At 41.5% G+C, this 17940-nt stretch overlaps 1 protein-coding gene across 2 annotated transcripts in view; it reads left to right on the forward strand.

Moving 5' to 3' along the window:
* Window positions 1–16198, forward strand: part of DUSP22 (dual specificity phosphatase 22) — a 43525-nt gene extending 27327 nt beyond the window's left edge. For both annotated transcript variants that reach the window (XM_048310239.1, XM_048310234.1), the window contains exons 4-7: window positions 2386–2435; window positions 7753–7827; window positions 9352–9523; window positions 12387–16198. In XM_048310239.1, the coding sequence (XP_048166196.1) occupies window positions 2386–2435; window positions 7753–7827; window positions 9352–9523; window positions 12387–12572 (483 nt within the window). In that variant the 3' untranslated portion in view covers window positions 12573–16198. The remainder of the gene's footprint in view (window positions 1–2385; window positions 2436–7752; window positions 7828–9351; window positions 9524–12386) is intronic.
* The last annotated feature ends 1742 nt before the right edge of the window (window positions 16199–17940 follow it).

Genomic DNA, 17940 nt, shown 5'->3' on the forward strand with positions numbered 1-17940 from the left:
AACCAAGAGAAGCAAAACTAGATGGTAGGGTGGGATCCTCAGGAGTTACCAACTCTGGCCAAACTGTGTTTGGTTCGAAGTTGCTGAGAGTTTCACTGTTGATTTTTGTGGGAGATGGGTTAGGTCACTGCACAGTACTTTTGAAATCCCACCTCTAACTATTTCTGAGTTGAGTGTGTGATTATTTCCTCACAGGGAGGAGTCCATCACCACAGCCTTCCAAAAACACAGGTGATATGCATCAGTCAAAATACCAAATTCCAGTAACTTTGACCATCTCCTTTCTGAGAAGATTTATTAATATATTAAGCTAACAGGCTGATTTGCAAGTGCAGTAGTGAAAAGTGTGCTGTGGGCTTCACTGGACGTTCTGTGCTGAAGGTGTCCAGGATCAGGCTTTGGATGAGCCATTCAGGACCATGTGTGGTCTCTCATAGGCCGGTTTCATGCTTGCTTGCAGTAGTTGGAACTAACCAGCCATGACAAAAAAAAGAACATTGCAGGTCTTAAATTTGTGCTGGTGCTACTTCTGCTTTTAGAGTGAACACGATCTGAAAGCCCCTCTGCACTCAGCCTGTGAAAAGCACTCAGCATGTGCCATAGCTTCTGAAATCTGTGGAACAACTTGCGTCAGTGTGTGCTGGAGGAGCGAACCTTCTGGCATGTACGGCACTCCAGAGCTAACCCATCTCCTGCCCTCAATTTTCAATTTTTCAATGGTATGGAGTTGCTAGAGGTGATGGGGAAAGAATAGCATGTAAATTTACTTTTGGGTCACAGGCCCTCATTTTACTGGAGTGACTCACTTGAAATGATACTAGTGTCCAAGATAAACCTCTCAGATGTGTCATACAAGTGCTTATTATCATAATTAATCTGGCAATATAATTAATTATCCTTGGCTCAGCAATATCAGTATTACTGCTACATTGTCTTTCTAAATGACTGTGTCTGCACAAGCTGTTTTGGATCAGCGTTTGGCTGTGGAGCCCTCCTTGCTTCCCACAATCTTTCTGACATAGTGGTGAAGTTTGTACACCTTGCAGAGGTGTGTCATGGTGCTGGGGTCAGGATCTCTTATAAAAGGGCTTGCTCTTTGGTGTGAGATGGCAAGTGAAGAAACAAAGTGTGTGTAGGGGAGATAAAGAGGGGCTTCTGAGCCAGCAAAGGGGTTATAGATGATGCTGCCTCAGGTAGCCTCACACTTGAGCAGTGAAAACTCCTCTCCTTCCCCAAGCTGGCAAATAAAATGCCTGGTAGGTGCAGATTGTGTTCCACCTTATTGGCAAAGGATCTCTTGTACGTAAATGTGTGACTTTCCATGTGTGGTATTGAACATGCAGGATTATTTCAGGGGTGTGCATTGTCAAAAAGATAAAATAAGGTGCATTTCAAGTGACCCTTTTGCTTGAATTCTTATCTTTACAAGTGCATCTGAAGAATTCATAACTTGGCATCTGAGATAATTCAGAAAAGTTCCAGTGAATGATTTAGTTTCTGTGTGTCTGAGCTGCAAGTTGTATTCTTGGAAGTCCTATTTGAGAAGTCAGCTAAATGTGCTTTCAGAAGTGTTCTGTTTCTTAACAGTCATAGGAGCAGAGCAGTCTTTGAAAATAAAATGACAGTTGAAATGTGCGTTGACAATGCAAAGCAGTAGCGTATGATTATAGATATGTTGTTTTAAATATATCCAGTAACATTTTTAATGCATCAGAAGTGGTTATCTAATTTCCCTAATCAATCTTGTAACTTATTATGATAGCTGACTAAGAAAGAAAGGCTAACTTTGTGGAAGAAAAGTACGATTTTTATGGTTGCCCTTCTTGAAGGTTTCCAAAAACAAAAACCCAAAATCCGTACCACAAATACAGTTCTTTGAAATACATTTTGTTTGTTTTATCAACTGGGTAAAGAAAAACGATTGTATGAGATCAAAATAAACTGCATATCACAATTTCAGGTTGTCACATCTGTTCAAAGAAAGGGAAAGGCAGGAGAAGCTGCAACTTCATTTTCCTGGAAATATTGGATATTTCTAGAGAAACAGATTATAGAATATTTCTAGAGAAAATAGAATATCCATTATGTTTTCGGAAAGAAGTTTAGATCTTTTTAGTAAATATGCTCCTTTTTTTAAAAGCTCACTATTGAGCCTTGGGAGAAGCATGACTAAGCTATGTGCTGGTGTCTTAGCAACAAAGAAGATGTGAGAGCAAGTGTTTTAAATTCTGACTGTGTAGAGATGATCTCTGCTTGTCTGAATGATGGTGTTGCTTCCTCAAAATTATTAATATTCCACCAGTTTAGAGCAGGACTTGTGCAGTGCTAGATAAATGTGTTTAACTTGAATCTGTTCTTCTTGTGCCTTTTTGCTTCTTTACACAGGGAATGAAGTATCTGTGCATTCCTGCTGCTGACTCACCCTCGCAGAACTTGTAAGTATTCCTTAAAAATAAATCACAAAACCCTAGAAATCCCATGGTACCATGATGCCTATTTTAAAATTTGCTGAAAGCTCTGATTCTGATCTCTTATGAGTACTACTCAAATGTGAGGTTTAACCTGTTAAGAAAATACAGTAACACTTTACTTCAGCCTGCTTTTTGTGTGTAAGTGTTCACAGGAGGCTCAGTATGCATACACTCTTCATTTGTGGCCTTAAACTTCAGAAACTCCTTAGTGAGTCTGGTCCTAATTCAGTCCCAGTTTATTCTAGCCACTGTTTCTGTAAATCTTTGTGTTTGGCTCCTCTTTTTTTTTAGTGCCATCTCCAGCCATTAATAAAATAAAATATTGGAAAGAGGTTTGAATCGTGGTGCCTCAAGGGTTGAAATAAATTCTTCACAGTGGGCCTTCAAAACAAAATCTCTGTGTGCAATCTACCCCTGCAACTATCTGCTCTGGTCTTCTTGAACCTGCCTCAGAAGTCCCTGCTGCTCTTAGTATAAGCTGGCATGGCAGGGAGTTTTCTGTCCTGCAGTGACTCTTACCTTGAGGATATAGGTACTACAACTAGGGTGTCCAAGCCTTGCTCTTCATCATCTCTGCTAAAATTCATGTAATGCTAATTGACTGACCCCTGGTTTTAACTGAGCACAGTAAGTCTTGTTTCCAAAGAGAAATCAAAACAAAAGAACGTGGATGGTGACCAGCTCTTTCTTCTAGAGCTCACTGTTTATGTTGGGGAGAGGTGAGGGGGGTTTCAGCCACATCCTGCTACCAAGTTTTGTAGAGAAACAAGTAGTGGAAAGAGGCCTGGTAGGTATGGAAGGAAATGCAGCACTGCTTTTCTCTTCTATCACAGCAGTATTCTGGCTCATGCTTTCAGGGGATATTTTTAGAACATGTGTTTCTCATACTCTAGAAAGATTCCAGTGTGGCACTTGATGTGTGATGATTTGCCTTTTCGTTCTGCATTTCTGTCATGATTTTAGGGGAAGGGGAAAAAAAAAAGCACCACACCCCACTTGTAATTAAAAACACCCTAATCCCCTAAATTTCAAGTCTGTAATGAGAAGGCAGATAGCTAACTGCCTTTGTCATGGACAACTTCCATGGTCTTAATATTTAAAATGAATAAAAATAAATAAATTTAAATAAATATCCTTTTGGGAAGGAAAGCAGATATGAGATTAGAGGAAAACATTCACATGTCATTAATTGTTCATTGGCAATTTGAGGTCTGTAGTGTTTCTGACAACGTCTTCTAAATCTGCTTCCTTTGTTAATAGAGATGTAGATCAGTTGGGAATGGGAAGAGAAAGGATGGCATTTATGATGAACATTAATCAATGTACAATTCCCTCACTGTTAAATATCAAGGAGTTCTATTGAAAAACCAGCTCTTGTGCTTGAGCTGTCTGGCGCAGTACCAAGGCTCTTAAGGCTTCAGTAAGAAGATAAAATATTTGCATGAGTATTGTTTCTGTTACGCTGCAGGCATCTAAAATACTCACTTTGGTATCAGGTGGTTGCAAGGAAACGTCATTACTTCTAATACTGATACATTCTATCACTTAAAATAAAACTTGATGAGTAACTGATTTTGCTTCTTTTGCTTTATACAGACCAGGCCTTCAAGTAAAATCAAATCATGATGCTCGCAAATAGCACCATTGCTTGCTCTGCACATGCAGTCTTCTGAAAGCAAGAGGAAGTTGTCTTTGTTCAGCCTGTGAGGACTGCAGTTTTATCTAGGAGTGGTTAACCATACTGCCTGTGCCCACTGTGGAGGGAGGGATAGCTGGGGCGCAGGAAAGGGAATTGGTTCCTCCGCAACACTTCTGTGTGTCTACCCTCTTCTTCTGAAAGGGGGATTCTGCTGGTGTCAGGGAGGAAAAAACAACCAACCAAGCAGCATCCTGTGTTGCAGGTCCTTGTGTTCTCTTGGCAATGGTTGAGAGGCACAACTGACCAGGTGCACACTGCTCTCTTGTCTGTTTCCCAACAGCAAGGACCAAGTGGAAGTCTTTAGCCACTGAATTTTGCGACTGAGCTCTTAATGCACTTCAGCTCAGTTTTTCTGAAGGAAGCCTCTGGTTTCTTGTATAATGCACATTTACTCCTAGAAAACTTGTTTAGTGGAGTTCTCTTCCTCAGAGGGTTGAGTTGCCAGGGAAATACAGCAGGGATTCCCCTGTTAGCATGTGGATGTTCACTAAAGTGTCTCTAAAACTTTATTTTACTCCCCTATTCTGCCCCTAGCAAGCATAGGAAGAAAGCAATTGCTTTTCAGACTCAAGGTGCTTCCTAGATGTTAAATCAATGTTTTCCCTGGTCTGTGAGAATTTTACCTTGGGTCAGTAACTGCTCCAAAAATGTCATCTCCTATAGAACTTGTCACTAAAAAGTTAGTTCTATAGAAATAGAATCTTCCCTTTCTGACCTGTTCCAGTTAATTGTCTTTGGCTGTGTGTTTCTAAGGAATTAATCTCCAACAGTCAGGTGGTTAGTGGTGATAATACAGAAGCCAGGTGACCTATTAAGAGGAGAAAATTTTGGTAGATTTTTTTTCTTTTACATCACCAAAGGAAAGAAACATCGAGATGCTCATCCTATCTGATTTGGATGCTGTCTTTTTAACCTTTATAAATATTTGTAGTAGTCCAACTAGCAGTGAACGAAAATATAGCTCTGGTATCGTAACTCTGCTCTTGGTCTAGTTTTGAATTATGCAGCGGGCTAATGCGTAAGTTTAGATAACTTTTACAACATCCTGGTTGGGGCGTTGTACTGGTGGTTCTTCCTGTGGTGTTTTCCCACTGTGAAGATGATGCAGTTCAGGACCCAGCTTTCAGCTGGGAGATGTAAAATCCAGATATCATGTAATAAATTGTCCTGAAATCCAACAAATGGGTTGCAAATCAACACATTTGTCAAGTGCTTTCCTGTTAGAGATGATAATCAACTGTTTTGTGGTTAATGTAAGACTTGCCATTCTTCCTTGTGTCTGGCACTTGCCGCACAGCTGACTGGTCCTCAGTCTTAGTTTTCATCTAAACATGATTTTACCGTAACTTTGAAAATGAGTTTAGGCAACTGTGTCTGCTGGCTCCAGAAGAGACTCTGATGCCATAGGGTTGTGGAGGAGTACATATCTCCTATTCCCTTACTCAAGGTGAGGAGGGGCCAGGGTTCTACAGAGCAGCACTAATTCTAGATGTGACTATTTCTCGTCTCATTTTCATGAATGCCTGTAAACACACTCGAAAGTGCTTCAGCAGACTGAGCATCAGCAGTAAGGAAGGGTGAAGAAAACTTGGTGAATGGAGTTCATGATGTTTAGTACCTTGCAAAGGTGGTATGCTCAGTCACAGATATTTTTCAAACCAGAGCATTGAAGTGTCTAACCAAAACTTGTGTGAGACCATTGAAACGAATTCACTGGTGCATGAAGCTGCCCTCCTGGCCAGATTTTCTAGAGAGAATGAGAAAAGATGAGAACGTCAGGATGTTGTCAATACAGACCAAGCTGCATCTGAGTGAATTTTTTCAATCTCAGCTAAGCTCTTCTTCGTTGTGCAATAGCAAAGCCTCTTGCACACATAGCCAGACATCTCATTTGTCCTCTTAAGTTTGTTTATGTGAAACCTCTTGTACTCCCCTGGCAGACTGGAGCACAATGATTTGTTAGAACTCAGCCAGTGACAGTGTTTTGGCATGACAGTCTGAGTACACATGCGTTTGTAAGGCTTTGTCTTCACTTATGCCACATACTTCATCAGTTCCTTGAGAAACATAAAACCCTGAGCTGAACTGACCTGCTGTCCTAAAGCTTGGGATTGCATTGTGCCTTGAGATTTTCCAAATAAGTTGCTCGGGTCTTCTCTAGCTGTGTTTTCCTTGTTGTATCTAGTGATGCAGGAACTGCCTTAGAGAGGGAGTCCTGGGCTTTGGGATGTTCTTTTTGTTTATTCCAGTTAGATATCATCGCCTTTGCAAGTTCTGCAGGCAGTGACACTGTTGCATCAGTGTTGTCCTCCAGATCGTGAGTGTTTACAGTATCAGCAGCTGCACTGTTAGGCCAGAAGGGAAGCTTCCTTCCTTTTATGTGGGTATTCCTGATTTTTGTGTGGCTGCTGGTGCTGGGCTGAGGTTTTTTCTTTTACCCTTGTGGTATAATATTCACCCAGAGAGGGGAAACATCTTGAATACAGGACGTTGTGTTTCATGGGTGTTGAGCGCAATGTGCTTTCAGGTTCACCCTTGCCAACAGGCCTGGTAATGGCTGCCCCCTAAGAACCTCTTTCCTCTGCCCATGTTGCCCACATTGCTACTGCTTGTGAGCTTGAATTGCAAGAGCACTCAACGGCCACAGCGAACTCCAGCTCTGTTGAGCTAAGAGGTGCTGCTTGACACTGTGATAAACTGCAGGCAGCGCCAAAGGCTTCACAGTTGGAAAGGCAGGGTGAAGAACTTGGAACTGGGATGCAAAGAGGCAGTGCTGCATATTCACTCAGATGATGACAGCTGCCCAGTTGCTATCCTTCACTATGCCCCACTTAAAATGAAAGGGGCATGGGTAAAGGATAATGAGATTATAAACCCTAAAGTTTGCAAACTGAGTCTTCTCTACGTTTTCTCCTCTGCTGCTTTAAAACAGACGGGCTGTAGGCTGACACCCTGAATACGGGCAGAAGGGGTACTGCTGTCTGAAGGCAGAAGACTGGAAGGAACTGAAGAAGCCAGGGCTTGAATTGAGAAATTTTTCATAGCAGGGACAAAAGGGAGATATTTCACATTGCCAAGAAGAAAGTCCTAATGTTTAGATATCCCCTAGCACGTGGCTTGAAGGAGGAGGTAGAGTCAAAGTTAAGCATAAGTTTGGGTAGCAGGTGGTGTCTCTTTCTGAGAGACAATTTGTCTGGAGAACTGCTCGTGTAGTTGTACTGAGTTCCATCTGAAATCTGAGCACACACGAGGACATGTGAGGTCAAGTCACTGCTTTAAAGAAGAATAAAACACAAACTGAAATACAGACTTGACAGTCATCAGTATAAAGTGCTTGTTAATGTTTATCACACTGTAGTGCCCAAAGTACCAGTTTCTTATTCAGATAGAGTGGTGAATAACTTATGCCAGTGAGTTTTGTGTTTCATTGGCAGACAATAACTTTTACTTTGTAAAACCTGTATTCAGTTCTAAATTCTAGAAACAGCGTGAAGTGAGCTTTCGGATATATTTCTTTCTTTCTAGGTAGTGATTTTACTAAATACAGCACTTTCTTTATCCCCCTTCTGCTTTTGTTTTCAGAGCAAGGCATTTCAGAGAGAGCATCAAATTTATCCATGAGTGCCGGCTCACAGGTGAAGGCTGCTTAGTTCACTGGTATGTATACTGCTTGCTAAAAAAAAGTTTCTAAGGGTTTCTCTACCTTAATTTCGATATTCATAATTTTAATAAATTAGCGTTCATCTCCACTCTGTAGCAAAATCTTCTTGGACTGAATTGCCCCCTTTATTCAAAAAGTCCCAGAAGATTTGCAAATGCTATTGAAGCCTTATGCTAGGACTTCTGAGTCTCTGGGGTGGGCAGCTTCCTGGAGATGAAAGAAGCCCAAGAAATTCTTCTTCACCTTCTCTTATCAAACATTTTTTAGGGATTGATTTGACGAGGGATGTGTTGGCTGGAGATGTATTATTTATTTCCATCATTTTAATCACTGTATTTCTAAATGTGAGTTCCATAATCCTAATAATTTGATGAGTTTCTCTAACAGCTGTTTTGGTGACTTTGGAGTTGTTAAAAAAAATTATCTGAACAGAAATTGATTTTTTTTCCCTCTTCTTTAAGCTGCTGAAGCATTCAAATGTTGCATTTGTTAATAATAGCAAGTCCCTGATTGGAGAGATGCTCCTGGGACTGTAGAGAATAGAAAAGGAAATCTCACCCTGGGTTTTTTTCTTGCTCTCTGCTATTGGTTGTGGTCTTTGTGCTGTATGTCCAAGGGACATATCTGAGTCTATATCTGGAATGAGAGTCATCTTGTGATTTGAACACTGGACTTGTACACAGGCCCTGAGCATAAATCCTCACTTTGGTATTGACTCATGACAGGGCTGTGCATGAGCCATTTGGTCAGTCTTGGTGTATGGAAAACAGGAATAGGTAGTCTGAATTCTGATAGAGTTTTAAAAACTTATATTTAAATTTTTGAAGTATTTCAGAAACACAAAATGGTGAAAGAGTCTGGAAACTTTCTTTTTGCTGTGGTAAATATAAATCTAACACATCCTTTATACTTGCAATAGTAATAGTTCTGAGTTTGTCCAGTGTTGTCCAACGAGGCATAATGAATGATTCTTATTCTATCCCAGCTTTTCATCTGGAGAAACTGGAGTCCTGAGAGTTGAAGCTGCACAGTGCAGTGGATAGCAGAAAGAGGAACTCAAGCAACCAGACATATGTACCTTTTAATGGTTCAGTTAAAGTTCATTTTGGTCCCATGAAATCGCAGCCTTTATTCATGGTGGAGAGGGAACAGTCTTATTTCACTGCTCTGATCTATATAAGCAGAAGAAAGAATGTGGGTGACTTATTTCTGCCTTTTTAAAACCCAAATCTAACTTAGAGTGTGTGCACTGTCCCCTCCTTTTGTGAAGACTTCATGCTTATTTCTTCCTTTCCAGTCTCATATGAATTACCACTCAGAAGCCGCTTTCTTGATCATGTAGTTTTTTTCTGCTGCATTTGAAAAAGCAGCACCAAAATCATATAACTCAAATATTGTAATATTTCTTCCTCATGGCAAACAACATGGCAGTGTGCTGTGATGTTGAGAAGTGATGCTTTTAACTGTGACAGGTGAAGTACAGCACTTCTTCAGTGTACTGCACCTCCTTTTCCGTGCAGCCTTGCAGGTGTCTCCAGAAGTGTCACATTGGTGGTTGCCTACATCATGACCATCACAGACTTTGGCTGGGAAGATGCACTGTCTGTTGTCCGTGCAGCGAGATCCTGTGCCAATCCAAACATGGGCTTCCAGAGACAGCTACAGGAATTTGAAAAACATGATGTTGATCAGGTAAATGAACTACAAAAAAGAGCTGTGAAACACAACTCCAAGTCAGTTCATGGGCTAGTTCGTTGTGGTCTGTGTGGTTTATCTGACTCCCCATTTTTGCTTTGAGGAAATGGCTTCTTAGCCCAGCCTGCTCCACTAAAGAGCTACAGATAGATCTGAAGGTATCAGGGAATGCTGGACGGGAGAAGGGATGAAGCACAGCATCTAAAGAGCTCCTGTCCAAATGTGCTGTCAGTCTAGTGGTTGCTTCATGCAAGCTAAGACACAGTTCAAGACTGACACCTTTAGAGGGGTAAAAGGTAAAGGGTGAGTTGCTCAGAGCATAGCAAAAAGGCCAACCTATAACTACCAGTTGCGTAAAAGTAGTGGGTTTCCCCCCAACACATTCATTTGGAATAGTAAGCAGGAAAGAAATTATCATCACAAATCTTTCCTGTCCAGGAGTTAAACTGAGTCCTCATTATGACTTGTGTGTTGTGATTCCTGCCCCCCCACCATCTTCTGTGGCTAAGACGTAATAAATTTTCTGATGTGTAGGGCAGCCTCAAATCTACCCCTTTTTTTTCTTGCTGGCCTTTGAAGGTTTTGTAGGACTAGGAGAATCAGTGGAAGAGTAGGACTGCCAAGGGGGTTTCATAAAACAAAAATTAATTTCTTACTCCAAAAAAACCCCATCCCACACAAAAGACCTGCTCCTTGTGGGTGATTGGTGACTTCCACTTATGTTACCAACCTGCTGTGGCTGTCCCCTCCATTTTCCATTGCTCAGCGTGTTGTTGTTGTGTGGGCTTGTGTGCCTATTGTGCTTATTAAAAATAACAACAACAGAGGCAAACCAAAGTCGGAAAGCAAAATACATGAGGCAAAGGATGTTGGTTTTTTTTATTCCATTCCTGTCATTCTGCTGCAAAAAGCTCAGAGTTTAGAAATTACCATTTGTTTTGCATGATGCAGTTAGCAACTGTAAATAATTGCGTTTTTTTAATATTTAACTGAATGTTTCCTGGATCGTTTGGAACTGGTGTAAATGGTAAAATAACTGATTTTTAAGAGACAAACGTCAGAGAGGGACTTTCCAGACTTGTCTCCTTCCTCCCTTACAGTCATTTCTACTCTAATTGATTTGGTCTAACAGCAATGACAATTAAGGCTATATGCAAATAGCCTGATAAAGACAGTAACGTCTCTCTTTTTTCATCCACCATGGACTGCGCATTCTGTCTTTATTCACTGAGGGGGAGGTAGTAGGTTGCAAAAAGAAGTATCCACCTGTATTCACTGGCTGGGCTGTAGTTTTTTACTGTCTCTTAAGAGCAACCACATCCTTAGCAGGTGTCTGTTTACACACCTGATTTCAGTGGAATGGTGCCATCTGCCAAGGGTGTGAACTTTTTCAGATTTCAGCAGCATTGAGTGTTTTGCTGTGCCACTAAAGGGTGGTGGTATCCTGTGGGCTCTCTGGAATGTTGTCCTTTAGATCTTGGTCTTATAGGATGAGGTTTAGTCACTAAGGTCACAACGTAATTTGCACCTGTTCCAAACTTCCACATGGTAGTCTGAGGCTTCAGATTTGTCTCAGGACCTCTTTAAGGAATGGGAGGAAGTATCATGTTGAGGTCCTGCCTCCTCCCAGTGTCCTAGTTAATGATCCTTGTGGATCAAGCTGTTCATGAGCCCCAAACAGAACAAAGCTATGAAGGTTAAGGTTTGGACAATTAATATTATCCCCACTGGAACACAACAGTCTGTGTTTACTAGCTGCTTCTGCAGATAAGCTCTACAAAACTGAGGAATCGGACAGTTCCTCAGCTGGAATTGTCCTCAGCTGGATTCAAATTCTCCAACTGGCAAAGAAGTGATGGATTTGAGTGGATAGGAAAAGTGAACATGTGGAATTGCCACTCTTTCCTGTGAGACAGTGATAGCTGTTGGCAGGTCTAAATCAAGGAAAAGGAGTGGGGGGTTTATACAATATGTACTTATGGAGCTTGTTGGCATACAGATATTTTGTGGCCAGAAATATTTTGTGGGTTTAAAATGTGATCTCATGACAAAAGAATTACTTTGTGTTATCAAACACAAAGATATTGCCTCAGCCTCTGAAAGCACCTGAGCTGAAAATTGCTGCAAGCTGAAGAAATGGCCAGGGAAAAGGTCTCACCGTTATTGCCCTGCCATTGCTTGATTCTTTCCTCGTCATTTACATCTGGTTACTCTTAAAGCAGGATACAGAACTGGGCTGACCATCAGCTGGGCCTGGTACATCTGTTACCATGTACTTTTATTCAGTCATTCACATCAGTAACATATGGGGTCCTATTCTATAGCTTGTATTAAACTCCGGGACTACTTCTTCCTAGAAGACACCTATTAGGGTATCCACACTACATTTTTTACTACTGGTGTTTGTGGGCTCAAGATAAAAAACCTGTAAGAGTGGTTCACTTTCTGATCTTCAATCTTCTTGCAGCCTGTTGTGACTTGGGCAAGTTGGCTGGTCATACTGGCTTCCATGCTAATTCCTCTTGCTGTTTGTGTATGCAGCAGGAACAGGGAGATTTTAAGTCCAGGATGTCCTTTCCCAGCAGGTGTTCCTTACTCTGTATTACTCCAGTCAGCCAAGCTGTTCCACAGAAGTGTCATTTCAGGAGATGTTAGGGGTCTCAGTGATTTCAAATATGTGTTCCTGTGCTGTGCATTCTGTGCTGATATTGAAGGACATGCAATATTTGGAGTGCTTTTCTTAAACTGTGTATGATCCTAAAGGCTGTTGAAATTTTGTAGGATGGGAAGAAGAATTACTTCTCCATCAATTTCATGTTACAGTTTCATCATTTTGTACATGTATTTTCAATTTCTGCAGTTTAGGCAGTGGCTGAAAGAAGAATATGGGGAAAACTCTTCTCAGGATCTGCAAGAAGCCAAAAATCTTCTGAGCAAATACAAAGAGCAGGCAGAGTTGCATCAGACTACTGGAGGAAGGCAGTGGAATAACAACTTCTCATCTGTGCCATCTCTCTCATACAGCAACTACACAACAGAGACCTAATCGCAAGAGGTCGACTTTTTTTCTTTCTACTTTTGCAAAACATCTTGCCATGTTTTCCATCCCATCTTCAAGACTTTCAGCAGTTAACCATGCAAACTGTTGATTTATAGAAAGCTTCTTGATGACATGATGTGTGTGTGTGTATGAATGTGTTTCACACAGTTTTGTAATTTGGGCAGGATCAAGCTCTGTTTATGCCCAGAGACAGGATCCAGTTACTGTGGCTGAGGCAGTTTGTCTGTCAGCCACAGCTATATCCCCTTCTGCCCATATTGCCTGGCATTTGCTGTGAGGTTAGCTCAACTCCTCTTGTTGTAGGCTAGCAAAGGGCTTGGAGAGATGAAGTCTGGTGATTCAAGCTGTGGCAGTTTGGCATCTCTGCACTATTAGTGTGGCAAAGGTGTTACTGCACCTGAAGAAGGAAACTCAAGTCTGTGTCTCTGCTGCTCCTGTTCACAGTCCTTTGGCAAGTAATAGTGTGGAGGTGGGTGTGAACTTGAACTCTAGGCTGAAAGCTGGAGCAGGTGAGACAGGGGCACAAGTACCTTTCCCCCAGCAGTAGCATTTAGGAGAGAAGTGGGACAGACAGCTCTGAGTAATAACACCTTCAACCGCCACAGCTGTCTTTGCTTCAGTGCCCGTGAGACAGAGCTGTCGGCAGAGCTGCCACAGACCAAGAGCAGCCAGGCTGTTACCACAGCTCAGCTGATGTGCAGTGATTTAAGCCGTGGTCCCTTGACTGTGCATCTGGTCTCCCAACGTAAGCTTTTCTGGAGAACAGTTTATCAGGTCTCCAGTGCCGCTGAACTTCATTCCCCATGGAACACGTGCCTCTTCAGCACACGCCCCTGCGCACATGATAACGCGTCTCCAAAGAGTGGGCTCGGTGTGAGTGCGAGCACCTGTTTCTTTGCTTGTGCTGTGGTTTGCTCTTTGACTTCAGCTACCTCAAAAATGCTGTTCTTGTCATTGTGGTTGTAAATGCAACCTTGAAAATTGCCTTGTGTAATCTTAATCTAATACTGAGTGAAGTAAGTGGGTGCGAGTGTGTGCGAGAGTGTGCGTGTGCATGTATATTTCACAGATGTCTGTATTTGAAAAGTTTATTGTTTTCTTTTAAAATTGCCCATATTTCTCACTGGTTTAAAGACTGAGTTGTTGGAATTCAACTTTCCTGCTGTGTAAACACCACTATATATTTTGCTGTGATCAGATTTGTAGGAATGCATTTGTACAATATATTTTAAACTAGGTTGAAACTAGGGGCCACACTCTGCTCTTGGTAACGTTGTGTGTTTCTGGAATGGAGCCATTGCTGGACTCAAGTGGCTTGTAAGAGTGTAACTTCAAACATGTCAGTAGGGGTGCTGGGCACTGTATTGATTGCTGATGGTGTAATGTGGGGTGGCACTGATGCCAAGATCATGATTTTTTGTCTTTGACTTGGAAGGCCCACTTTTCTTGAAGATTCTAGAAACTAAAAAATACCACCCAAACAGCCAAGATAGAAAACTAAAACCAAACCTTTCATTTGTTCAAATGTGGTGTATATCATGCTAAAAGCTGAGCACTGAGTGAGAAGCAATCAGCATACTAAATAGACTATTGTGTCTCTTTCAATTTCTTCGGTACTCTGGCCTCCCATATTCCTTCACAAGATTCCTCTACATGTGATTTCCTGCTTGCAGGTGGCAGTGAATTCTCTGGATGGGAGCAAGGCTTTTGGGTCAAGTAAACTCTGGCTGTTAAATATCTGTTGTTAAGTATTTAAAAAAAAATATGCTATGGCTCGTGAAATATGGGTCATGCATATCAGTAATTGCTTAAAAGGAAAAAAAGGGAATGGGGTGGAACTGACCTGTCATTTCATCTGAGGTCAAGCCTGCATCAGAGTTCTCATTGCACTAAGTGCTTTAAGTGTACTGAGCACGATGAGAGCAGGATAATCATATCTTTGTTGCAGTAAGGGATGTTGTGATTTGGGAGAAGTGCTGGAATTGACCTTGTTTTCTAGCTTGCAGCTAAATGAATCACTGCCTATTTGGTATATCCAGCAGCTGCTCTGTGATTGCCTGGTAAGAGAGGTATTTAGCTGTTCCTGAAGATGTTGATCTGCAAATAATTGTCTGCTTAACAATTCCAGCCCAGCAGTGTCCACATTGGCAGTCCCTTCTGTGCTTTGAGGGTAGATGTGATAACTGGAAAATGTTTTCCTCGGTAACAGGGTCTGACACACGTTCAGGATGCGGGTCCATTTGTTCAACCCTCTACTCACAACAGGATACGTAGGGCAGCGTCAGCCCATCCCCAGAGGGCAGCTTTGTCAGGAGTATTCTGCCTGTGGTCTTGCAGGTATCCAGCCAGACCGTCCTGTAGCTGGCTGCCGACACTGTGTATCCTGTAACACTCCTGGCACTCTTGTCCTTGCAGTAGTAACCCTGTGAGTGCTGGTAAGTTGGCAGTTCTTTTTACTGTTCGGACACGTGCAAGGCAGAATGGGAGATACCTGTTAACGTTCATGTGTCCAAGATTAATCTGCACTGCTTTTTTAAAATAGTTTGGTTATCTCCAAAGAGTCAGTCCCACAAGCAGGATTTTTTTGACCTGAATTTGGCTTTAGGGCCATATAGCCACAACAGTGTGCGTTATGCTGCAGCTCGGAAGCAGATACAGGGTAAGCTGGGAAGACGGAGGGAGTGCCATATTGTCAGTGAGTGGAAGTGCTTCTCTCTTTTTGAAAGGCAGAAGAGGTATCTTCTGTAGTCTCTCCTCCTTGTGTAGTGCTCTGTGTGTCCTGTATACTGCAGGTAAGAGCAGTATAAGAGCAACAGCTGTCTAAGAAAACTTGAATCGGGTTTGTCCATGTAGAGGGCAGAATGGTGGTTGACTCCCTAATTACCATGGGTGCAGGAGAGACAGCTACAGTTCTCACCTTTTGCCTTTTAGAGAGCAAGAGGAGCTAATGCAGACTGAGAATGTGACATGATTTGTCTTCCAACCAGCCTTTCAGTGGCAATTTGTAGGACTTTCCAGCTATCTGGAACATGACTAGACCCAATTCATCTCTTAGTAGTTGGCCTTTGTAGTGTAGATGATACATTCAGTTGTTTTGTTTCTGTACTTCAAAACACCGTCCTCATTTTGATGTTCACTGGAAAATGTATAAAGTTTATAACACCTTATTGGATATCCAGATTTGAAATGTATAATCGATTTTTTTTTGGGCTACACTTGATATCCATGTGTGATTATAAGCAAATGTCTAGTGTTATAGAATGTAGGTAATGGGTAAATGTATTAATAGTATTTATTACTCTGTTTTTTAACCTGGAAAAAGTTGCTTCCTTACATTTTGTGGTTGAGTGGGAAGATACGGCAAATCATATCTGTTTTTTAAAAAGAATAATAACTTTGTTTGCTATAATGGCCACCACCTATAAAGATGTCAGTGAAAAATTATATCAATTACTTCCACAAGTTTAAACACTCTAAATCTGGTAAGCTTCTTGATTCTCTGTCTTCCTCTTCCTGGGCATCTTAGCGAAGCCTTGATTGCTTTTTCCAAATGTTTGTATTTAATACGTTCTACAATTTTTTTATAAATAAAATTAAATGTTAACACCTGATCTGCTTTTGTATTTCTTGAAAATCAGTAATAGTGTCCAGAAGGCTTCTACTCACTGTTTGTATCCCTGCAGGTACAGTAAGAGTACAAGACTAAGTCATTTTGGTATTTAGATTACTGCACACAGACTTCTTGAAACTTCCTCTCTCTTCACTGAGTTCTTCCAGGTCAGTTCAAGAATCTTCAGCACAAGCATGTCTTGATAGTCTCCCAAGAGGATCTTGCATATTGCTGTCTTATTTATTGTTGCTGGCCCATCATTGCAACAGGGTGTGTGGTGAATCCAATGTTTTTATTATATTGAAATACCTTCTTTTCCATAGCACACTGATTTAGGGCTTAATCAGCTGTAAAACTTACTTGGTTTTCAGGCTGCCAGTGCTCAAGGCTCTCAGTAGTGGTCTGTCAGAGGAAGCTGATGTAAGTGGCAGATAATTCTCAGGGGAAAACATTAAAAAACTTAGTGTAAGGGAGGAACTGCCCCATTCAAATTCCCACAGATAACACACTGAATTTCTGGTTTGACACTACCTCTGCTAAGAGGGTATTTCTGACATTTGGGCAATTGGAAAAAAAGCACCAAACCCACACCAAAAAGCCCACCAACCTGAAAGTGTAATCAGTCAGATTATAGCCAGATCTCATGGTGACTTCAGTCATTGCTGAAAGCTGAACTGTTTTTGCAGTGGGACTCCCTTATCGTGAAGGCAGAATTACATGCTCAGGCACAGTGAGTTTTGAGTCTTCTTTTTTCCCTCTCCTTCCTCTCCTAGTACTTGTTATTTTATATATTACTGGGAATGTGTGGATGGTGATTCCTAAGGAATCTTGAGCATTTAACTAATCAGTAATATCCTCCACTAGAATAAAGCAGTTGTGTCTGTAGATAGCTCTGGAAGTGATAGATGCACCTTGTTCATAATACATTTCATAATACACAATACATTATTCATCTTCAGTGTAAATGGGATGGCTCGGATTTTATTAATGTGTGTTTCAGTCCTCTTTGTGAAGAGACTTTGAATTCAGTACAACCTGCTATGTGACACTTGAATTAGTAGTGTGATTACCTTCTCTCTCCCATCTGTTATCCATAGCAATGTCTTAGGTATATGTGCTACAGCACTGATGAGAGAGAAAACATGCTTAAAGTATAATCCCTCCTGATCTAGGAAAACCTCATAAGTTTTAGAGGAGGCTTCTCCTATGCCTAAAGGAAAACAGCAGTTTCCAAATGAAAAATGCTTGACTGCTTTGTCTTCTTTTTGACTACTTAGTACTTTTCAAGGGTAATTTTTATCCAAATTGCATGCAAAAATCGTGCTGGAGCCGTGGTGCCCTATTGCTGTTCCTAACTGTGTATCTCGTTCCCTCTGGTGTTACATGTAACTGTTGTGAGTTCTGGAAAGTGGCAGTTTCGATCTGATTCCTGGAGTCCTGTCCCATCGTGCAGTCAGCTGAAGGAACTAGAGGGCAAACCTGCATGTCCTTAGATGTGCTGATAACCTGGTAAGGAGTTTTGGCTTTGCCAGCAGATTATGAGAGTCCTTCCACCTCCTCAAGAAGATTGCATTGGCAGAGGGAAAATGATGATGGTCTGTAGAAAATATTAGACAGCATGAGGAAGATGATGTTGCGCTGTGCAGTGTTTCTGTAGATACCCCTGGAGACACAAGGCATGTGACAGAAACAGCTAATTTCACACTTTGTTCCCAGCAGAGCTTTAAATGTGGGTTTTGTTTT

This window comes from Corvus hawaiiensis, chromosome 1 (genome assembly GCF_020740725.1).
Source record: "Corvus hawaiiensis isolate bCorHaw1 chromosome 1, bCorHaw1.pri.cur, whole genome shotgun sequence".
Classification (NCBI taxonomy): domain Eukaryota; kingdom Metazoa; phylum Chordata; class Aves; order Passeriformes; family Corvidae; genus Corvus; species Corvus hawaiiensis.